General features: G+C 42.1%; 1 protein-coding gene across 2 annotated transcripts; it reads left to right on the top strand.

Annotated features, from left to right (window-relative positions):
• Window positions 1–245: 245 nt before the first annotated feature.
• prickle3 (prickle homolog 3) lies at window positions 246–23,804 on the top strand. 2 transcript variants are annotated; one of them, XM_061674319.1, is made up of 11 exons: window positions 246–429; window positions 8,939–9,018; window positions 13,983–14,166; window positions 15,319–15,432; window positions 15,650–15,787; window positions 17,407–17,610; window positions 18,018–18,204; window positions 18,318–18,617; window positions 19,048–19,347; window positions 19,421–19,786; window positions 20,432–23,804. In XM_061674319.1, exons 1-11 carry the CDS (start codon window positions 388–390, stop codon window positions 20,848–20,850), a joined length of 2,334 nt encoding a protein of 777 aa, XP_061530303.1. In that variant the 5' UTR covers window positions 246–387; the 3' UTR covers window positions 20,851–23,804. The 2 variants fall into 2 exon arrangements, with proteins under 2 accessions (XP_061530303.1, XP_061530294.1); XM_061674310.1 differs by having other exon boundaries at window positions 8,936–9,018.
• Window positions 23,805–24,082: the final 278 nt, after the last annotated feature.

Raw genomic sequence — 24,082 nt, 5'->3', positions numbered from 1 at the left:
AATCTTCAAAATAAAAGTAACGGTCATGTCGAACGGACACGAATAACTCGATCAATGCGTTCATTAAAATAAAAAAAAAAAGAAATCTAAATTTCACAATTGGCATTGCTTCTGTGTGAATCGTTCATTCATTTGAGTTACCTTTTGCTTAAATATTAAACGTGTGCTGTCGTAGCGTTGACATTGAAAAGCAACAGGAAGTTGTTCTCCCAGAGCTACGTTAGCTTGTTAGTTACCGAAGTAGCTAAAGGCGGTGGAAGACTTCTTGGTAGTTTGGTAGCAACATCATAGAGTTTATCACACAGTCTGTAAATCAGACGTTCATGTCGCCCCCTTATACTCGTTTGGTTGGACACTCGACTGTTTTCTTTAGCACACACCTCCGCCATGTTTCTGCGCGGGTCTAAAAAGCGACGATCCTACCGCTCGGTGAGTGTGATGCATGATTTATTTCTTCACCACAACTTGAATCACGGTTGAGAATTTATGATTTAAATTCGGCGTTTAAAGACTTTTCACCGCCCGTCGTCATTTGAAACTCGCCGTAAAGTTTCTCTAAACTTTCTCCCGCCGTCACTTGGTTTTTGTGCTATCTTTTTGCGTTGTCATTGTCTTTTGTTTTTTTTTTTTTTTTGAAGAACGAAACAACAAATCTTGTGTTGATTTGTCATACTTGGTCCCAGAGTGTTCAGCATTCTTTGTGACTGTAGTCATTTTGGATGTTCAAGGTGAGGGGAGGGGCCAATGACGTCACATCCGCCTACCTGAGCAGGTTGGGGGTAATGCAGATGAAACACGAACTTCTCATAATGTTTGTAAACGATAGGAGCCAAGGGAACTTCCCAGTGATAGAAAGTGACTTCTTATTGACTTGAACTAAAAACAATGACAGAAACCTGTTGTCATTGTTTTATTATTAATTATACATACTTATTTGTGTCCCTCAAGGGGAAATTCAACTCCCACTCCGATTTATACTTGGTGTTGCACACCACACACACCGAGAACCAGGTTGCACGCATGCTGGTGCGCAAGGAGAGATTTGGAGTGAAAGAGGAGTGCTGCTCCACTTGAGCTGGGGTGGTGGGGACAGTACCTTGCTCAAGGGCACGTCGACATGAGCCAGCAAGCAGACTAGCATCTCTCCAACAAGTAGTTACCAATTTTACATTTTTGCCCGTCGTGGGACTTGAACATCCAAAGCCTAAGTCCTTACAGACTAAGCTACTGCTGCCAGACATGGCCCTTAGGGTTGAGGTTTTTTTTCCCCTCCATCCATCCATCCATCCATCCATTTTCTGAGCCGCTTCTCCTCACTAGGGTCGCGGGCGTGCTGGAGCCTATCCCAGCTGTCATCGGGCAGGAGGCGGGGTACACCCTGAACTGGTTGCCAGCCAATCGCAGGGCACATACAAACAAACAACCATTCGCACTCACAGTCATGCCTACGGGCAATTTAGAGTCTCCAATTCATGCATGTTTTTGGGATGTGGGAGGAAACCGGAGTGCCCGGAGAAAACCCACGCAGGCACGGGGAGAACATGCAAGCTCCACACAGGCGGGGCCGGGGATTGAACCCGTGTCCTCACAACTGTGAGGCTGACGCTCTAACCAATCGGCCACCGTGCCGTCTTTTTTTCCTCCATTTACTTTAAAAAAAAATAAATAATAATAATAATCCAAATCCAGAGAACTTGTTGATGAGTAGGACAAATGGAGAGGATGTCATCAAAAATTGGACGGAGAAAATTGCAAGACTGCATAAAGTGTAATTACCACTTCTAAAAAAGGCAGACTGGAGAGCAAACCTCTATCATTCACCGGGTTTGTCGAAGGCATTTTATCACGGGTATGTATAAAAGATTTGCTTGCGTTGTCTCTGACTAATTAAACAACATTAAAAAGTAGTGACAACATGCTATCAATTTAGGTGTTTAAGAGCACATCTGTTCTATTAATCCGAGCAACAAAAAGTAGGGGTGTCCTTGAGATCAGAAATCGGTCCGATGTCAGCAAAAAACGAATACGAGTATCGGATCAGACTAGATCCAAAATCTCCGATTTTATCACTCTTATACAAGTAGTCCATGGTCTGCTCCAGCGCTTCTAGCTAGGAGCGCCCAGATGGCATGCGGAGCTCACGTGATCACGACGACGGGTTGCTCAGGTGCTAACAAAGTCGCAAGGAGTAAGAGTCAATGTTGCTTGCTTTATTCAGTGGACGTTCATTGTAAACGCATAACAAAAAGAGTTACACCTATTGAATGTTCAAATACGTCACTGACCTTGTATCTTTCTTAGTGATTTTTGTGAACAAAAACTATCTCAACGCTAACACACAATGAATGAAAACCACGAGCTAACGAAAATTAGCATCGAATTCGCGGCACTTACGTCTCTCTGGCATACATTCTTCACATTCTGTGAAAAACGGGTTATAATCACAATATTCGATCGTGACTTCGACTTTCATTGTTACTGCATGTGTATCTCATTGTGTGTAACACACTGCCACTCAGAGGCCAAGATGTGCACAGCAGGAACAGCTATTTTCAATAATACCCCAGTTGCATCAAGACGTTCAAAAGTGTATTTATTTGTATGTAATTGTTATTTTGCACTTTAAAAATATTATAAAGTATAGTATATAGTAATTATTGAGATTATTTTTCATGGTTTTCTAATTAAATTTTCATTTCAAATATTCAAACGTAGAATATGCTTATGTTTAAGTTAATTTGTGGTTATTAGTGGTTATGTTGCAATTTAAATTTATTTGCCACGATTTACCAATATAATTTGTATTTTATTTAATTGTAGTGGCGGCACGGTGACCGACTGGTTAGAGCGTCAGCCTCACAGTTCTGAGGACCCGGGTTCAATCCCCGACCCCGCCTGTGCGAAGTTTGCATGTTCTTCCCGTGCCTGCGTGGGTTTTCTCCGGGCACTCCGGTTTCCTCCCACATCCCAAAAACATGCATGAATTGGAGACTCTAAATTGCCCGTAGGTGTGACTGTGAGTGCGACTGGTTGTTTGCTTGTATGTGCCCTGCGATTGGCTGGCAGCCAGTTCAGGGTGTACCCCGCCTCCTGCCCGATGACAGCTGGGATAGGCTCCAGCACGCCCGCGACCCTAGTGAGGAGAAGCGGCTCAGAAAATGGATGGATGGATGGATTTAATTGTAGTACATGCTTATTTTTAAAGTTAGTTTATGTAACCCATTGGTTAATAATAAATGGGTCAGTTTTTCTCATACCTACTTTTGCAGATTTTATTTTACTTTTGTATTTTTTCCCCCTCTCTGAGTAATATCACTTCAGCAAGGCGTTTCAAACATTCCATACTACAAAATGAGTAAAGTACTGTTTTTGAATAATAATTAATAAAACGATTTATCCGATTAATTGATGAATAAAAAAAACATTATTCTTGAAATAATCATTAGTTACAGCCCAGGATTAATAACTGTATTGTAATGAACAGTTAAATACAACTGAACTGTACTAAACAAATGCAGTGTGCTGGATTAAAAAAAAAAAAAAAAAGTGTAATCCACTGTAATGTAATGATCATTTTCAACATTTACAGTAATTCGGTGATTCTTTGCTTACCACTGGAGGGAGTCCACACACACACTAGGGTCTTATCGTCCACCTCTACAACTGTTGGATAATGCTAGCTGCTTCCCTGCCAACATCACGAGTGAGAAGGAGCAGAGCGTTTCGGCGGCATTTTAGGGCGTTACAGAAAGAATACAAAAATACGCTGATAAGTGTGATTTTCAAGTAATAGCGATAGTCTCGGGTCTGCTGTAGATCCCAGTGGCGGGGCAGACGTGTTGCGGTGTCAGACGAACAGATGCGCAGTCTTGCGACATCTGGCACTGCAGCACACTTGGAATACATCCAGACTACAATTATACTGTACCATAATGTTTACTGTTCAAATTCCACCAGATGACCTTTGACTAAGATTTTGTACTGCATCTTATTAACTCAGGGGTGTCCAAATGTTTTCTTCCAAGGGCCTCATTGACATTCTTCACCTTTTATTTATTTAGCATGTTAAAACCAATACATTAGTGTAGGCAAAGATGGGCAAAGCGATTGTGTGTGTGTATATATATATATATATAATGTTTATATATATGCAATATTATATACTTATAAAAATAAAATAGCTTGGTGATTAATCAGAAATTCAACAATTTCTGGGGTTTTTCAGGTGACCAGTGACCCTTATTCCACTAAAATAAATGGGCTCTTGTACTGAGCAGCAGCAGAACCGAGTCGCCACAATCAGAACCAAAGCGCAATCTGTACTAAGCTGACCTGGACACGGCGCAGAAAGTGCACTTTTCGACATTTCAAGTTGCCAGTCAGTGTTTTGGGGAAATTATATCACCCTCAAAAAATTCCTGTCAATGACAAGCCTACTTTACATTCTATTTAATTATGTTTGTTTGGATATGGTACTTTATTATAGATTGCCGTCTTCCTTATTAAAAGACACAATGTTTTTTTTTGGAGGGGGGTGGGGGTTGGAGTTTTTGAGAGGCTGGATGAAATTAAAGGCATTTCCATTCATTTCAATGGGGAAAGATAATTTGAGGTAGGAGTGTTTTGAGTTATGTGGTTACAGAAGGAATCCAACTCGTATTTCAGGGCACCACAATATTACGATGCAGGCAACCCACACGGGCCATGTTAATTTTAGAATATGTTGTGGGCCACTGAAAAACAAAACAAAACAAAAAAACTTACTTCGTGATCAGATCCGTTTTAACCTTGATTTATCCAGGTCAGGCAATTGAGAACAGATTCTCATTTGCAGTGCCGATCTGGTATAACTAAGTTGACGTGCCCCTTTTCTGTAACTACCTGAATTAGTAGTATTTAAGCAGTCTGGACACCTGTTCTCCGCTGATGCACATGATGACTACAGCTCAAATATCAATGAGCAGCATCAATATTAAACGCAAAGGTCCTCCGTGTGAAAAAATTATCCCAGCGTAGCTCCAAGGCACCGATTTTGCATTTAGCTTTTTTTTTTTTTCCCCCCAACTTAATTTACTTTTTAAATATATTGTTGCAGCCCTTTATGTAACATTGCCATATTGCAAACGCATTCAAACACTGACCAGAAGCTGCTGTCAAATACACTTTTAATCAAGCGAGACCTCGCTTAGATAAAAGCAGCACATACCCAGGCATACAGGTCACTGTGTTCCTTAAGGGGGCAAATGACAATACAAGGGTGTTCATATGGTGTCATTTCATCCGTTGACTCTCCGAATGGCAAGTCAGCAAAAAAAAAACCCACCAGTGTCCTGTTATCAACGCACGTCAGCTGCAATTTCCAAAGGTGTTTTGATCCCTCGGCTATTGACTCCCATTCCCGGTCGTAGTCATGCTGATTTCCAGTGTTGAATGTACAGGTGCTTTGTTTTGTGTGCCTCCCAGGCTCAGTTTGCATGTCAGCATCAGGAAATAACTGCTGTCACCAGTCCTTCATGGCTGTGTAGAAAACAAGAGCCTAGAGCAGAACAGATACATTGGAGTACGTTGTACTGTACATTGTTTGCTGCTGCTGTTGTTGTTGGTTTTTCCTTCAGGCCAGTACATACAGAAACAGATAATGGAATAAAATATGATTTGAAGTTGCATTATGAGCCAACAGTATTCACAAGGCTATTGAAGATAGATCAACTGATGGAAGGCGTGCGAACGAGCTAGTAAGCAAAAGATCGAGTGAGTGATTGAGAGAATGATCAAGCCATAGCACAAGCAAATGATAGAGCGAGCGAACGATTAAACGACTGATTAATTGAGCGATAGATTGAGAGAGTGAGCGATGTTTAAGCTTTGAAGGCCTTTTTGTCAACGCAACAAATTACTTGACTTATATAAAGCACCATTGTACTGTCTGGCATTACAGTAAGTCAGAACTCTTTAAAAACCTGTAGACTACAGATTTTTGCAATATAGTAGCAATTTCCGTAATACATATTTCCCCCCCAAAAATCTGCAATGTAGCACAGGAACATTGTTTGAGATGTCTTTGTATCAGTACGATACAGCACAGCTCTCCTTTCGCCGCTGCGACACTCAGTGTTACATTACAAATACAGTGGCGCCTTAACTTACGGGTTTTTCGAGATACAAGCCGTCACAGGGCGCAATTTTTGTCTTCAGATTCGAGCAAAAATCTGAGATACGATGCGCTTCAGACTCCCACCGCTATATGGCGCCAACAAAACCTATCCCGTGGCCACCATCAATTCACACTGGTTTCCTTGTAGTGGAAAGACAATATCAATTGGTGGCGTTAATATACCGATAAGATGGGTTGCCAGCTGTCAATACTGTTGGGTGCCAATTACGTTGTTGTTGTTGTTTTGGGTTTTTTTTAAGTTTTAAAAAAACATTTGGATGTTTTTTGGGGATGTTTTTTTTTTTTTTTGATGAATTGATGAACTGTTTTGAGATGCGAGCAAGGTCCCGGAACAAATGAAACTAGTACCTCAAGGCAGTACTGTACACATGAAAACAGGATTGAGGTGAACAGCTGTTGAAATGTGACTGCAGTCCTATAAAGGAAGAAAAACAAGCAGGTACGTACAAGTATCCTGTCAAAACCACACCTCCTTCATTTTGTTGCGTTACCTATTAAACTGTCTGCTTATAAGCACCGTGCATCTGTAATTACAGTGTGACAGTGTGTATTTCTGAAGAAGAGCAAACAAGTTTGTTGGTTTTCGGTGCGTTTACTTGCGTGCGTGTTTAGTCCATTCCAATTCCGAAGGGGAAAAACACCGATCAAAGTGCTTACAGTGCTTTTATGCGGTGTAGAATTAAATGAACGGAATGTAGTTATCGCTAGCAACTCTGCACGCTGGAGATCGTGCGGTTCTAAAAGTAGAATCGGAGGAAAAGAAAGTGGAGGCATTACTGAGAGGGAAAGGGTGCAGCTCTCATCCTGTGCCTGCTTCCTTCCGGCCAGCTCCAAAAGCAGAGGGCCTGGAGTCCACACATGCACACACACACATTTTATTGGCCCATATGCTCTGTGTATGGGACTCTTTGTGGAAACGCACAATGAGCCTCATTCACAAACTGCGTTCACACAAATTTGTCTTCTGTTGTGCATACCGATATTTGACACACAAATCCGTGATCCATCAATCTGTTCTTACTTGAATGTGTTCTTACTCTGCAAACAAATTTAGAATCTCCTCAGACCATGCGTCCGCACCAATAATAATGGATCAGCTTTGGAATTCACACATCTATGACCCAAGTTTCACAACGTAGTGAAACGACATTAATTTATTAAGTTAAAAAAAAAGTAACAGTAATAATTACAACCGGGAATTTGCTAATTAGTTTACGAAATGTCCGAAATGATGGACATCGTACACCGCCTATCGTACACTAAAAACCTTGACTCTTCAATAGCAAACTTCAAAGTGTAAGAGAAAACACTCGTCTTCATTCGTTCATTGCAAGATACTGAATTAAGAATTCCAAATGAATAATTACCTGAAAGTGTATTTATTCACTTGGGTGAAAGTGATGCTGAATGGCATCACTTTCACCCTCGTTCACATATGCCAGAGTTGAGTAGAGGTGCAACAATTCATGGACAGCTAATCGATTATCCAGTTAATTGACGACCATTTTGATAATCGATTAATGGTTTAGAGACCTTGTTTAACTTGTCCAAGTCCTCGGAATTTCAGCCTCCCAACATATTCTCAGGTTTCCGAAGTCCTCCGTGGAAGCAGGCTGCTTATCTTTTGTGTTTAATCCAAATAATACATTTGCAAACGTCTTATTTTACTTTGGAAAATAATCATCGTCATTTTTGCTTATTTTCTGACATGTTACGGAGCAAACGGTAACTGAATCGTAATCAAGCCTGTGGATTTTCTGCACTTTCAATTTGAAATAATGTGCTGTTTTTAAATAAAGACATCAAAATTAATTTTTTTTTTATCAGATTAATTGAAATTAAAATAATCGTTAGTTGCAGCCGCCAATCATTATAGCATCCAATCGCTAATCCTATGGCACAAGATCAGGTGGTCCTAATCCTCTTTTGATTTCCTCCTTTTTCCTCTGCTCCGATATTCTACCTTAATATCAAACCATTTTTTTTTCCACATGAGCCACTGTGCATTGACCCAGGTATCTTGTTTGTAGACACTCCAGTGAAAACGTTACGAAAGTGACGTGACCTCAATAACCGCGGTTGTGATATTTCTTGTTTGAATTTCGCTCACAAACTGATTTCCTTTATAGAGAAATTGGGGCGTGGTTTGTGCTCAAACCCCTCAATTAGAATCAATTCTGATTCACTCACACATGCACCTTGGTGAGAAAAAAATTGGCTGGTGAACGTGTCATAAATCCGAAGGGGATTTGCGTATCCACTAAATTTGGGCTCAGAGTAAGAACATTTCTTCACATGTATTAGTAAATGAGGCCCATTGTGTGTATTCTGCACAAGTGGAGTCCTGGATTTGATATATCAATTCCTCTGGGGGGGGGGGGATTTGGAATATGCTTTAAAATGTTTGTGAAACTGTGAGTAATTATCAGAGCATCTAGTTTCCCCTGTGCTTAGTGTTTGACATAAGTACAGAGGTATAGGGTAATTATGCATATTTCTGTTACTGCTGGGCTCAGGGATCATGTCTATGCCAGTTGGCATGATATGATTATGCAGAATTTCAATTCATACACGCCATTAAGTAATCTGTGTGCATTCTAAAGACAGCCCACTTTCCACCACAGTGTGTGCGGAAAACGCGACTGCGGGTCCTCTTCTGACGTGGTTTTTTTTTTGCGAGCCTGCCTGGCAAGCTTCATACGTCCAGAACTCGGTCTGCGTCTGGTCGGAAATGATGTGAGCTGACTTGTTGGTTTCCAGCAGGAGGAAGAAGACCCAGACAGAGGGCAGCCTTGCATGCGCTGTGGAGACCAGTGCCCCGGCTTCCGCGTCCATGGATGGAGGTATGATCTGAAGGAGCCCCTGGCACTGAATGTGACGCTCCCGTGCCGTCTTGGCAGGAAAAGTTGCTCTCGCTCTGTCTGTTGACTTTTGGAGATCAGAGTTCCTACCTGTGCTTTTTGTTGATCGCATGGAGCTGCAGTTATCCTCTAGAGAGCAGCATGTCCCTTAATTTTTTATGTTTAATATCTTTAGGGCTTGGACTTTAATGTTCTTTTTAAGTCATTCATTACAATCAAGAGGACAGTAGCAGCACACAAGAATCACTATCCAAGAATCAAACGTCTATGTACATATTTACAACATCAGGCATTGATTGAGCAGAATGAGAAGTCAATTTTGAGTGTTTTCTGAAAACAAGAAAAAAGATAACCAGTCCAGCTGCCCAAAAAAGCCCACAATTTTTAGCCAGCACATTGTCTTTTTAATATTGTGACAGTAAGTTAAAAATGACTTGGGAAATTGTGTTATTAGGCTAATGACATGCAATTGTGAATGGCAGACTGTACGTGACTAGATACTTTTCTGTCCAGCTGCATTTTCAATAAACATCAGAATAATTAACAAATTGAAATTAGACAGAGGGAGTATTTCGAACTCCCCTGTTGCACAGCAAAACTGTTCCAGCACAAAGGCATACAGATCCACCATTCTGTGAGGCCATGCAGCTGAACAGGACAGGTTGGAATAAATAAATGGCTTACAAATTATCTGATTCTGGGAAGAAGAAAAAATGCACTGGAAGCGTGTATACATGCAGCCAAGACTCCTTGTAACTTCCACTAACTACCCAGGTTAAATTTAGCTCCTCCCTGACATACAAAGACGTTATTCTCTCCGTCAAGATGCATCACTTCAACAAACTTCCTCAAGACCAATTAAACGGGGCTTTGGCCCTATCTTGCTGCGGCATCTGTAAGAATTATAGAAAGAGCTCAAAAATGCGAATAGCTAAGAATAGGTTACACGGGGGGGGGGGGGGGGGAATAGAATAGGGCAATTTGTTTCTAGAAATTCCATCCAGCCATCCATTTTCTACCGCTTATCCGAGGTCGGGTCGCGGGGGCAGTAGCTTTAGCAGGGACGCCTGGACTTCCCTCTCTCCAGCCACTTCATCTAGCTCTTCCGGGGGGATCCCGAGGCGTTCGCGGGCCAGCCGAGAGACGTAGTCTCTCCAGCGTGTCCTGGGTCGTCCCCGGGGTCTCCTCCCAGTGGGACACCTCACCAGGGAGGCATCCGAATCAGATGCCCCAGCCATCTCACTGAATCTGAGATTCGACTTCCCGACAGACCCTCCTCTCCAGCACTCCTGAATAGACCTTACCAGGGAGGCTGAGGAGTGCGATCCCGCTGTAGTTGGAACACACCCTCCGGTCCCCTTTCAGAAAAAGGGGGACCACCACCCCAGACTGCAATTTTTAGAAATTGTTTGTACAAAAACATATTTCCCCTTTGCAGACCCTCCTCACATCTTGAAAACTTCAATGTATGAAGAAACCGTTGATAAGAACACTCTTGTTTCATAATCATAGACATCATGAGTGCTATTAACGGCCAGAGGTACGACAATTGTCTTAATTGGGAAACAGAAGTACGCATAGCCATGTGATTACGGGTTGTTGTCCAGCAACGTGTTCCGTTAGCTCAAGATGTAGCGACAATTTGTGGCTATGGAGTTTGGTAATCAACTCGAGCACACCTCTTGAAGGGGAAAGGTGCAGCATAAGAAAAGGCAATGCTAATTTGGTGTCCACATTATGCCTATTTCTTGGCTGAAAATTGGCATTTTCTAGAACAACCCTGATGTAGAAAGCGTCTTTTATGCCTTGGATTGAGGGGAGCAGCAAACATGAAGGTGATTGAATGACTGAACTGTAAGGGGGTCAGCCTCTCAGACCTCAGAGGGTTGGGCCAATTGTATTTCTCGTCAATAACTAATTAAGACTCTAATGGGGAAGATCATGCAAGCGAGGGCCAACTCAGCTGCTTCTGTCGGCTTATAGGAAAGTGATCCATCCTGCTCTCGCCCGTCTTAAACTGAGGGCAGGAGGCAGATGCTGCTCTGGCCAGCAGCGAGCTAATCAAGTTACTTTTGACCCACAGGTCCCTGCCATGCCTCACAAGTCTTCACAGCCAACATCACTATTATTCTCAGCCACTCAGTGATTACTGTGTCACAAATTTTGTGGCAGAGATGCCCATCTGTTTCTTCAGACCAGATCTAAGGAGGGTTTGATCTCAAACGTCGTTATAATCTTGGATATGTTCCAGACCTACTTGCTAATGGTGAAAAGCCCCAATTTAGAGAGACCCATATAGACAAAAACAATTTTTTAATCATTTTACCTCTCCCACATGCTTCAAACACATTTAAAAAGGCCTGGCTGTGATGTCTCAGTCTGTACATAGATAAGAGACAAAGACAAAGACGATGAAGAGTATGGGTCTTTTTCATAAAATTGATCAATATCTGTAAAGAGGCTTTCAAAAAACCAACTAAAAAATAAAAGCTATGTTTGACATTTCACCACGTACGATGTGTCGTCTTCCTCGGACGCAAAGACGAAGCTGCACATCGTGGCTCACATTTGTATGATGACTAACCGAAGGGAACCGTTTCTTGTCCATCTGCAGTGAATCAGATGCAGCAGTCTGAACTTCACCTGGCGTCTTCGAAGGCAGGGTGACTTAAGTGAAGCATGTAACATACGAGAATGGGCCAGCTTGCGCTGTGTTTTTAGCTTTGAAAGTCACGTCAGTGTGCACGTCACCCTGAGAACTGCGTATGTACTACTGTAATGTCTGACTTGTGTTCAGTGCCGCCAAAGTCTTTTGTTCCAGGCCGCTGTCAACAGTTTTTGAATGCCATTAAAAATTCATTCAATGGAGATGTGAAGGCATGGCATTAGATTACTCTGTCTCCTTTTCTCCCATTTGTCCGGAAATCCACTGTGATGCAAACACTACAGTGGTGCCTTGACCCGGCTTACAAGTTTTTGGAGAAACGTCGTACAGCCAGTTTTTGGCTTTGACTCGCGAGCAAAAATTCGAGATACGAGCAATGTATGGTATGGTGGCAGTGAACTCAACTCAATCGTTTGACAACAAACCGCCGTTTGGCAAATAGTGAACAATTCTTCAAAAATGGCTCAAGCTTCCACTAACAAATCGGCTCGGAACAGAGAGGAGCTAGTTTATAAAAGCACAGTCAGTGTTTCCGAATTAGCGATTTAGTCGCTATATTTAACAACCTTTGTGACCGCTCCAGTGACTAGTTTTTAAAAAAGCGACTAGTGAGTTTAATTCCAACTAGACAATAGACAACATGAGCAGAATCATTTTCAAGGTATTTTGCGTATGACATGAAAGGAGCCCGATGATATGACATAATTCATTGCAAATTATTTTGCGGACCCCCAAGTTATAGCTTGTAGTCCCTTGGGGGGTGGGGTCCCAGACCCAAGTTTAAGAACCACTGCCTTAAAGTGCATTTTGTTATTAAGGAGAAAGTATACATCCCAAATTTAAGACGCACTTTTGTGTTGTTGATGTTGTGTGTGACGGTTGTGTACCAGGATAAAGCAGCTTTGTGCCAACTTGAGCCACGTGTACCAGCTGGCAGCCTCTTTTCCAACAGAGATGTACATGCAATACTTTATGCCACATGGTCGCCCCCGCACACAACGTGATAACACCCCTCTGTCTGCCCACAAATGAGCCCAACCGGCGACAGATGTGGAGTCCAAGGACACAGCTGAGAGGGAGATTACGGCTCCCATCTTCTCCCCTCTAGTTTAGGCCACTGACCTCATTTTCCTCCTGTTTGTGATACAAATGAAGGGGCTTTCTGCCATTAATGCAAGTAGGATGTCAGTGGAAAAACAAGTCGTGATCGCCGCGCTTCAGTTTCGTCACTGATGGGATTAAAATCAAATTTAGTGGCCGTGTGTGAACGGTGTAACGCTAAACCAACCTTCTCTTGACTATCCACTGTTGCGCTGATGAATATCAGTTTAGGTGAGACACAGTGGGCGTTTTAGGAGATTATTCAGTTTGACAATAATTATAAGTCGTGTAGAGATTTGTCATTCGGGAGATCCACACAATAGCAAAACAAAGCAAAAAAAACGATTTATGTTTGTCATTCAGGAGATCCACCCCAAAAAAAACGATTTAAAGTTGAGTGATCTTGAAGAAACTATAGGTATTCCACCTTTGCAACGACACCAGCTTCCACTCTTCTGGAAAGACTTCCTACAAGATGTTGGGGTGTGTCTGCGATAGGGTTTGAGTGATGACAGTCGAATTGATGTCGATTAATCGATGATGTCATTGATTTATTTTTTATTTTTTTTGTGGGGGATGGGGGAATTGTAGAAGTCTTACATCAATCTAGTCATGACTATAATAAAAAAAAATCTCTCGCTCTCTCTCTAATATATGTGTGTATGTATGTGTGCATTATTGAGCAACCTGACCAGCTCAAATGCCAGGTAGAAAAGAGTAACTACAAAAGGTTTAAGAAGGACATTCTGGGCATTTTCAGCCCCAATTATCTTGCAAACCCGATAATAAGACATCCACGATTATACAAAATAAAAGAAAATTATGGAACGGGGCTTTTAAATATGGGTAATTAAATCAGTAACCAAAATAAAATGTTTAAAAACAAAATGTTTGTAAAGATTAAATATAAATCTATTGTACTCAAAAGTTAAATACAACTGAACTGTACTTAACAAATGTACTGTACAGGAAAAAGAAACTGCCAATGTAACATTATGCAGTTTGAACCTTAAATTTAGTTATTCTTTCATAGACCACTAGAGGGACCACATGTACTACTACATAAGAATAAGAATAGCACCGTGGGAAGTCAACTGTTGTTTTGACCGTGTACACCAGGGGGAGTCCACTAGTGATTTCATTGGAGATGATGTCCATACTTGTTTCATTGCGTGCGCAGGAAGATCTGCGTTCACTGCAAGTGTGTGCGGGAGGAGCACGCCCTGCGTTCGATGCCGGGCCAGCTGGAGAAGATGATGACAAAGCTGGTGTCGGATTTCCAGAGGCACTCCATCTCCGACGACGACTCGGGCTGCGCCTCTGAGGAATACGCCTGGGTTCCGCCCGGCCTCAAGCCTGAGCAGGTGAGCCAACACTGTTCATCGGTAGCACTACTGCTCACTCGCTCGCAATCTCTTTATCACACTCTGGCCCCTCATACCACAACACGAGGCACTGTTTCTGTTTGTTTGGGGGGGGGGGGGGGGGGGTCACGTTTTAGAATAGCACTTTCTAGTAACTCGTTCACTGCCGGTTGTTTTCAAAGCATAATTCTCCATTTTGCCAGTCGTTTCAGAGACTTTTTGACTGATCGTTGAAGACCCACAGAAGATTGCGTTCTGTGACAATATGAGCAGCGAACCTACCAAAAGAAAGCGTAGATTCTCTTCTCTCCAGTTCGTTTAGTCCTCTTGCCGTTCTTCAGTAACCAGAAATATAGATCCACGTAAAAATTTTTTAAAAAAAATCCGCTTACACTATCAACTGTGACACATACTTGATTTATACCAAACATTTACATACTCTGTTCAAGTGTCAGGTGCTGAAACTTGTCATCATCTTTTTTTTGTTTTTTGTTTTTTTGTTTTCAAACAAAGAAAAAAAAACACTGCATTGTATAATAGAAGAATAGAAACATAATAAAATAGACTGTTTAAAAAACAAAAAAACAAAAAACAACTAAACTGGTTTTATAAATAGTAATTAAACCAAAATTCATGCACATACTGCAGTATTTGTGTGTTTACGTGTGCCTTTGAAGGCCGTGGCCTAGTGAGTGACGTCAGGAGCGCTGACCCCAGCTCGGGTTGCTCATTTACCCCACGGTTTAATGCTCGGGCTTCTCCATGCTGCTTGCAAATTTTGTATTTGTGAATTTGACTGTTTCTCCCTTTCAGTGAACAACTGAGAGTGCATCAGCGATTGTCGCGTTCCCTTTTTTTTTTTTTTTTTTTTTTTTCTCCACTCGAGCGGCGGCGTATCTTAAACTTGCTCATGATTAAAATTTTGGCTCACAACACAAGGGAAAAAAAGTCATCCAAGCAACAGCGCACAACTCTAAAAACTCTTAAGTTGGGGCACTCTTACGTCAAGGTACCAAGTCAAGGTCATTATTTGTATACCATTGCCTGTTGTGTCAATTATTTGAGCTTGATTAAATATCCTCTAAGATCTTTTTTTCTTTTTCATCTAGCCACCCCAATGTTTTTGTGTGAACATACTTCTCTGTGTTGAAGGTTTACCAGTATTTTAGCAGCTTGCCAGAGGACAGGGTCCCGTATGTGAACAGTGTGGGGGAACGTTACCGAATCAAACAGCTGCTGCACCAGCTTCCTGCACATGACAGTGAGGTAACATCAAAAGTAAAACTGCTCACCCCAACATGAAGTCTCATTCAATTTTGCATGGCATTAGACATCATCTTGTGAGGCATATTTTTTTCAGAAAGGTATTGTTAATATATTGTTGTTTGACTTTCCAGGCGGTTTCACAATGTAGACTATACAGTATATATTTCAGAATGGAAAAATGCATCCAATTTCTTGTTGCGCACATGTCATCTCACAGCCGCACTACTGCAGCTCGCTAAACGAGAAGGAGAAGCGGGAGTTGCGTTTGTTCAGCCAGCAAAGGAAGCGAGACAACGTAGGCCGAGGCGTGGTCAGACTCTTCCCCGTCACCATGACTGGCGCCATCTGCAAGCAGGTAGATGAGCATTTAAATTTTATGTTCATTCATACCCTCTTAAAGTAGTTGTACAGTGGAACCTTAGTTTACGTATGCCCAGTTTTTCATGCGATTCGTTTTTTTTTTTGGTCCCAGTTTTCATAGATCCACTCCATTTTCGTAATAAAAGAACACGACACTTATTTCCTTAAATGTATGTGTCCTCACCCAAAGCATTTTGTCAGTTGTGTATAAAGGGTTAAACGGACAGCAGGGCGTACGTATTCCACAATACAAGCTTTTATTAACATACAAAAACCAGTTTGAAATCAATATAAATGACTAGTGAAGTGTATAAATGAACCAGGAGGGAAAAGAGGGGAGCCATTTTATGAGTTCTTGTGTGAATTCTCTCCTGCTTCTCACATTTTCTTCATCAACTGGCCGCCAGGCGGAACTTTGTCGAGTATAGAAAGGCTTTAACAGATGGCAAGGCGCATTCCACAATGCAAGATTTTATTAACAACTCAAGGCAGTAATGCCACTCTCGGTCTGCTTGGCAATATCGGTGTAACGCAAGTCAGACTTTCAAATTTGCAATAAGGTGGCTACTTTAACATCCATGCATCCATCCATCCATCTTCTCCTCACAAGGGTCACGGGCGTCCTGGAGGCTATCCCAGCTGTCATCGGGCAGGAGGCGCCCTGAACTGGTTGCCAGCCAATCGCAGGGCACATGCATACATACAAACAAACAACCATCCACACTCACATTCACACCTACAGGGAAATTTAGAGTCTTCAATTAACCTAGAATGCATGTTTTGAGGATGTGGGAGGAAACCGCAGTGCCCGGAGAAAACCCACGCAGGCACGGGGAGAACATGCAAACTCCACACAGGCGGGGCCGGGGATTGAACCCCCGGTCCTCAGAACTGTGAGGCAGACGCTCGAACCAGTCGGCCACCGCGCCGCTCTCTATGAAATAGATTTTTAAAAATATTGTTGGTTGCCTTGATCGCATGAAGGAATTGGATTTGTATTATTTCCTAATTCCTTTGGATTTCCTACAATTTGCATTTAGTCAGATGTTCTGGAACAGATTATTTGTGGAAAAAAAAAAAAATGATGTTCCACTGTATTATGTATTTTCTTTCACAATTCAAACAGTTCCCCGTTGTTTATAACGTGACGTGCTTCACAAGGATTTAGAATGATCTATTTTTAACAGCATATTTCCTGCCAAAGTCTCACCATAATAGCCAGTTGTAAGTCATGATACAAAGGGAGTTGTGTGCGCATATGCGCCTGTGTCTCCTTCTTTGAGTTTTCCGAACAGATGAAGAAGGCGCACACGACTAAAGAGAGGCGCATTGCTTTGTTGCCAGCCATATTTTTAACTTTGGCATTCCTAGTCTACAGATGGCAGAAAGGCCTCCTTTTTGGTTTGTTTTGACTGTTGGCAGCTAATTTAAAAGTGTGACGCCGGCATCTCGTGTCAAATATTGCGATTACTTGGGTTGAATAAATTGGAATGCCATATGAATTCATGTTTTTAATTATTTAGTTTAACTGGGGGGGGGACAAAAAAAAAACAAAAACCTGGAGGTTCCCATCTCTTCTGCCATGTCGTCTCTTGAGTAAAATGTGTTTTCCAGTGTGGCAGAAAGATCAGCGGCGGAGACATCGCTGTGTTTGCCAGCCGTGCGGGAAACGGCAGTTGTTGGCACCCTCAGTGTTTCCAGTGCACCTGCTGCAATGAGCTGCTGGTCGACCTGATTTACTTCTACCAGGACGGACGCATCTACTGCGGCCGGCATCACGCTGAGAGGCTCAAGCCCCGATGTCAGGCATGTGACGAGGTGACTGCCAACTAGAGGTTGCAAAAAGGGGTGGAAAGTTCCCAAAAGCTTTGAGCAAATTTCCAAGGGAAGTTAAGATGGGCAATTTGGGGAATATTCCATATTGGAAACTTCCCATGGGAATTAACTGGGGAATTTGTGTTCGCTCATAAACAGACTTCCGTGCATAATAGTTACATACTCTCTTTGTCCACGTGCAAGGGCATTACAGTACCATAATTGGGGAAAAAAATAAAAAATAATTTCCCACAAGAGGACACGTGCCTTAAATTGTTCTCTCACAAGCTGCAGCATGAAAGGAAAGTGTCTCCTTGAGTAACACCCCGATTGCCTCTTATTTATTAAACCAAAGCCAGTTTCTTCCATTCACCTGATGCTATTTTTGTACTGCGGTCTGTCCATCCAAGATTATTTTCGCAGATGAATGCACAGAGGCAGAAGGAAGGTTCTGGCACATGAAGCACTTCAGCTGTTTTGAGTGTGAGGCAGCGCTGGGCGGTCAGCGTTACATCATGAGAGAGTGCCGTCCGTACTGCTGCTCCTGCTACGAGGCCCTGTATGCGGAGTACTGCGACACCTGCGGCGAACAGATAGGTACTAAAATGCTTCGAAAGATGAAATGCGGCACAGTGAACACTCGTCCATTTGTGTAAGCGCAAGCATTTTTTGTTTTGTTGTCGCTTCAAATAATTAGAATCGCATTGCAGGTATCGGCCAGAGCCAGATGACCTACGAGGGTCAACACTGGCACGCCGTGGAGTTTTGTTTCTGTTGCGCCCGATGCCGACTGCCTCTGCTGGGTCGCCCCTTCCTGCCTCGACGGGGGCTCATCTTCTGCTCCCGGGCCTGTTCGCTCGGGGAGGACCCCGATAACTCGGACTCCTGCGACTCGGCCCTCCAGAGCCGACCTCCTCAGCGCAGACGCTGCGGGCCGGCCCAGCCGCGCCAGCAACTGCAATGCGGTTCTCCGTTGCAACCAATAGATGGCGTCAACCCCCTTATAAGTAGTAAGTATTCAGTTTTAACTTCCAATATGGGAGCTTTATAAGGTAGGTTTTTCATTTCTTACGTTTTTGTTGTACTGCATGTTTAGCATGGCGGACGAGTGGATAGCACAACTGCCTAACAGTTCGGAGTTTGGGGATTCGAAATAAGGCTTCCTGTGTGGAGTTTGCGTGTTTGCCAGTGCTTGCGTGGGTTTTTTTCCGGGTACTCCAGCTTCCTCCCACATTCCAACAACATGCATGTTAGCATCATCAGTTGGAGGATAAAATGTCCGTAATGACAAGTTGTTACTCTTAAAACATTTTATATTGCCCCCCATCACAATTGCCAGACCTAATTGGCATCATCAATCATCGGTACTCGATATCGACGATTACAGAAAGTACTCGTTAAAACGGTTCAAATTGTCACCTTGTCCACATTGTTCTCTAGGTGTGAACTGTTCGACTCCAATTGAAAATGGCGTTTCTTCCTCTGGTGGTGTTCCTCATCCAAGAGGCTCCTCCTATTCACCTCTCCCCCACATTCATCGGGGGAATGGCCTCGGGCCCTCTTGGCCCTGCAACCTTCCACATTACACTTTATTACCAGAGGACGGTGCCTTAAAACCACCTGGTGATGCCCTTTTAAATGGGCATTCGAGACATCCTCCCGCTAGCCTGTGTTCAAGAGGAACCTCGACCGGTCAAGACTGTAGGAACTGGGTGGAAAAGACCAATCATATCATGAAAGGTGATCATCGTCGAACGCATCACGTAAAAACATGTCGTCAACTGTTCAAGCCTCATCTTATTTTCTCATCCAGACTCTCTCCAGACAAATACGGCATCACACGCCAACATGTCACCTGAACCGCCTCCCCTCCCACCTCCGCTTCCCATCAAGTCTCGAGATCTCATACCGCAGGATTCATCCCCTCTGAACACCCACCGGCCGGAGGACGGCCCCTCCCGTTCGCCTCCCCCGACGTCTCGAAGTGGGACGGCGAGGGTCAGCTTCAGAGAACCCATCAGCAGCAGCTACTCCGTCGATGAGGCGGAGGAGGGAGACGAGCGCGAAGAGGAGCCGCGAGATAATGACGACAGCCCTCCGGATGAAGACGAGGTAGAAGGAGGGTTCGGAAGCGGGCTGGATCTGCAGAAAGGCATCCCGCCACAGATGGATCTGCTAGGTAAGAAGAGCACAGTGAGCCCCCCCATTTGTCGCGGGGGGGATACGATCCAGACTCACTCGCAAGAGCTGAAAATCTCCGATACAGGGAGACCTTATAAAAATACACCCCCCCTTGTGATACATTATCAAAACGGATATTGTATATACAGTAATTGACAGTGAAAAGTGTATGCTTTTGTGCTGAAGTACAGTACAAAACATTTCCGTCTGTACAAGTCTTAAGTAAAGGAGTTGAAGGAGTATTTCTACGTTTACCAGTCTTTTTTTGCGCTAGTAGTATATTCATCACAATTTGATTTGTAAATGGTTATCTGCTAGTTGTAATTCATTTTAATCTTTTGTTTTTTTATTACACATTACTTCTTGTGACCCTTTTTTTTTTATTGTTGCACCTGACAAATAACCCATATTTAAAAAAATCAACACTAAAAACTGACCTAAAATGAAGCATTTAAAAAAAAAAAAAAAAAAAAAAAACTGCAACAACTAACAATTCTGCTCTAAAAACTAAAGCCAACTGGATTTGAAAAACAAAAGTCAAAACTGTTGTAACCCTTACCTGTACTTCTACTTCAGTACTGAGTGGAAATACTTTTGCCACCAATAATACTCATTTCTGTCTGCATTTCTTTACGTTAACCAGACGGATCCTCTTACCACCAACACAGTCTGCGGCGAGGCTGGGCTCGTTGCCACCTTTCATCTGACCCCGGCCTCCCCCCGACCTCGGGAGGTCGCTCGCGGGCCGAACGCCCTCGACCGGACGCCGCGGACAGTCGAGGCGAGACGGACAGAGACGCCTGCTCGCTGGTCCTGCAGCCGGGCCGCCGGCGCGAGCACGAAGACTCGTGCTCCACGTGCTCCTCTTCGTCGGACTCTGAGCGAGAGGGCTACTTCCTCGGACAGCCCATTCCTCTGCCGCCGCAGCTGCAAAAACACCAAGAAGAAAAAAATGCAGAAGAAGAGGAGCCGGCTCGACGGGGACTCAGGGACAGTTTCAGGCGCAGACGTGCTCACAGTCTCGGCGCTAAGGACAAAGATAAAAACTGCTCGGTCTCTTGACCCAAACAATGGAAACGTCAGAAGGTCTATGAATGATCATGTGTGGACTCATGATTTCATGACTAAAAGAGGTTGGGGATTCGAATGCGGGCTGGATTTTTGCATGTTTGCCAGAGTGCTCGGAGAAAACCTTTTCTCCGAGTACTCTGGCTTCCTCCCACTTTCCAAAACATGCGCGTTAGTTTCATTTTTGGCGAACCGCTGTCGGGCGGAATCCTCACATCTCCAAAATGACTACTTTACCCATTACAGTGACCAATATTGCTATCATATACAGTTGCCCACCACCATCAACACAACACCATCCCAAAATCGTGTTCGATTGCCAACTGAATATGCTTAAAACAAGCTTATGAAAATATAATCAACCAGACAAAAAGCCTTTAATGCTTCACAAAAGCAAACAACTGTGGTTACATCTTCTTCCCGAACAATTTTTTCAAAGGTCTTAAAACTGGCTCAACAGTTTAGTATGTGGTAATGAATCTGTACGCAACCAAGCTGCGTGACTCACCATTTTCTTCCCCACCGAAGCATTACGGCATCATTAACAAACCACGCTGACTCAAATGTAGCAAACCTAACGATTCTCTTGTCTAAAAACGATCCAGACTTTCAATCTTCAGGCGACCTCACGCTGCACAGCTCCAATTCAAGTGTTCAAAAGAGTTACTAGATATGTTCTCAAGCTATTTTCAACACTTAAAGTTGGTCAATGATGTGCAATGTGTGTGGGGAGTCTGGGACAGACCAATAGTATTGGTTTACAAAGAAATGTGAAATTGACCATATTTTGGACAGAGGGGGTTTCTGCCCGACAGCGACAATATGCTAAAATTCACACTTGCCTGTATTGTACTACATACTTTCTACATTTGGTGGCAAGGCAGGAAGAGAAGAAGAAATTCCTTCGCATCTCTCACTTCTTTGTTTCCCACCAATCACACAACACAAAAATAATATTTTTTTTATAACAGCCTTGTGAATAAAAAATAAAAAAAATCAGTTTATAATTGCAAATATAATAATATAAAAAACAGCCTGGTGATGAGGTTAAATGGCAATGATTCCCCCCGCAAATTTTAGGGTGGCCAGTAGCCCTGTAACCCACTCGAATAAATGAGCCCCTGTACTAAGCAGCAGAATCCCATTTCCGCATTCAGAACCAAAACGAGAGCAATCTGTACTAAGGTTGACGTTGACAGAAAGCGGTACAGCCCATCGCAATTCCCGCTATATCTGCATTGCGATTGGCTGCTGCCCAGTCCAGGGTGTACACTGCCTCTCACCCCAAAGTATGCTGGGATAGGTTCCAGCTCACTAATGAGGATAAACACTATAAAAATGGATAGAGAATAATTATTGACTAATTATGAATTTAGTTTAGCATGACACTTAAAGCCCTGATTTGAGATTAAAATATATATATATATATATTTTGTTTTTGTTTGATTTCATTTTCCATGTTAAATGTGGACAATCCTGAATCACCTTGCAGGGGAATGTTACTTAATTTCACCACTTAAGTTGTTACGAATGTGCATTTATTGACCAGTCCTTATCAAAGGCATATTACATACAGATGTGGAAAAACATTAAGAGACCACTGCAAAATGTTCAATTCCTCTGATTTTGCTATTTATAGGTACAGCATATTTTTATGTAATGTGAAAATTTTATTCAATAAACTACTAACAATATAATTCCCAAATACAAATATTGTAGGGAATTTATTTGCAGGAAATGAAAAAATGGTCAAAATGCCCAAAAAAGTGCTGTTTTTTTTTTTTTCTTTCACCAGAGCTTTATATTTCAGGATTAATTCATGTATTATTAGTGCCATTATTATGCACAAACAATAAGAATATATTATGTCTGTGCTAACTCTCAATATGCAATTTAAAATGGACCTAATGTAAGAAAAAAAAAATAATAATCAATAAAAGTAACTTGCAGTATTCAATGTGTATATTTGCATAGTTCAACCTCTGTTTGTTTTTTTACTGTTACATTTTTTATGTACGTTTAGTGACAATATGATTTTTATGGTTGCAATAAATGTGTCCTGGGGTGTGCATAATGGGTTTGACTTATTGTCTACCACCCAAAACGTGATTGGAAAAACACAAAAATTGCATGGTCAGGTGTCTCATTTAAAATATACACCGTTTGATTTTACTCTCCTTCCTTGAGTTTGAATGTTGGCCAGAACACCTGCAGGAAAAAAACAATTCATCTCATCTCTCTCATTCATCTCACCATGATTTTGATTATTTAAACTATAAATCTATATACATTAAAAGCAATAAGACCTCTCTTTATGTGAGAGCTGGAACAAATACAATAAAATATAAATGAATGTGTCATTTTTAGTAGCCTAACTAGAGAATGCAATTTTTATAAAATTTATTTAAAAAAAAAAAAGTGTGAATCCTCAAAAGCTGATGCTCAACTGAAATACTGAGGAATTAATAGTAGAATGTGAAGTGAAATTAGAATGGCTTGAATCGGTCAAGAAATGTGGAAGGAGGAGCAAAATCCTGTTTGTAAAATATCTCTTAATTTGGAATTTTATTATTGTGTGGGAATTTGGGGAATGTGACAAGTAATTACCAAGATGTACTGAATGAGCAGAGGAGTTTGAATGGTTTGGGAAAAAAAGTGTGGACTGAGGATGTAAAATATATATATATATCTCTTAATTTGGGAATTGCAAAAAAAAATACCTGAATCTCCTGAATTTTGCAAATGTTTGGAAGGATCAACGATGTGGAAGTATGACAGTACAATGGCTTGAAAGATAAGGAACTTTTTTGTTGAATGTTTTTTTTTCCTAGTGGGAAAAAGTGCAATTGTGGGAAAACTGGGTATTCTTCTAATGTAAAAGTATACAAGCCCGATTTTATTTGGTGAATACTTGGAAGTTTGAATGGTTGGAATCGGTTGAGAAAATGTGGAAGAACAGAATAAAAAGAAGAATTTTGTACAGTAAGAAAGTATTTGTTCCCACCACTGCACATTGACAGCAGAAGTGCCGACTTCTTTTGTAGCCCATCTATGGCACAGTTATGGATCTGTGCCATCACAGTTTCAATTTGAATTACTAACACTGAATTATGATTTTGTTTTACCATCAGAAAATACAATGCTGAATTTTAAAATGGATTGAAGCTGAATGATAAACTGATTTTCTTTATGCAAAAAAAAAAAAAAAAAAAAGGGGGGGGGGGAA

This window comes from Phycodurus eques, chromosome 1 (assembly GCF_024500275.1).
Source record: "Phycodurus eques isolate BA_2022a chromosome 1, UOR_Pequ_1.1, whole genome shotgun sequence".
Lineage (NCBI taxonomy): Eukaryota > Metazoa > Chordata > Actinopteri > Syngnathiformes > Syngnathidae > Phycodurus > Phycodurus eques.
The sequence above is the reverse complement of the archived record's forward strand: the minus strand, read 5'-3'. Positions and strand labels throughout refer to the sequence as shown.

Coding starts and splice junctions, on each gene's coding strand:
- prickle3 (XM_061674310.1), top strand. CDS start 388: ATGTTTCTGCGCGGGTCTAAAAAGCGACGATCCTACCGCTCG. Junction 17,611..18,017: donor GATGTCAGGCATGTGACGAG/GTGACTGCCAAC, acceptor TGTCCATCCAAG/ATTATTTTCGCAGATGAATG. Junction 19,787..20,431: donor GCCACAGATGGATCTGCTAG/GTAAGAAGAGCA, acceptor TACGTTAACCAG/ACGGATCCTCTTACCACCAA.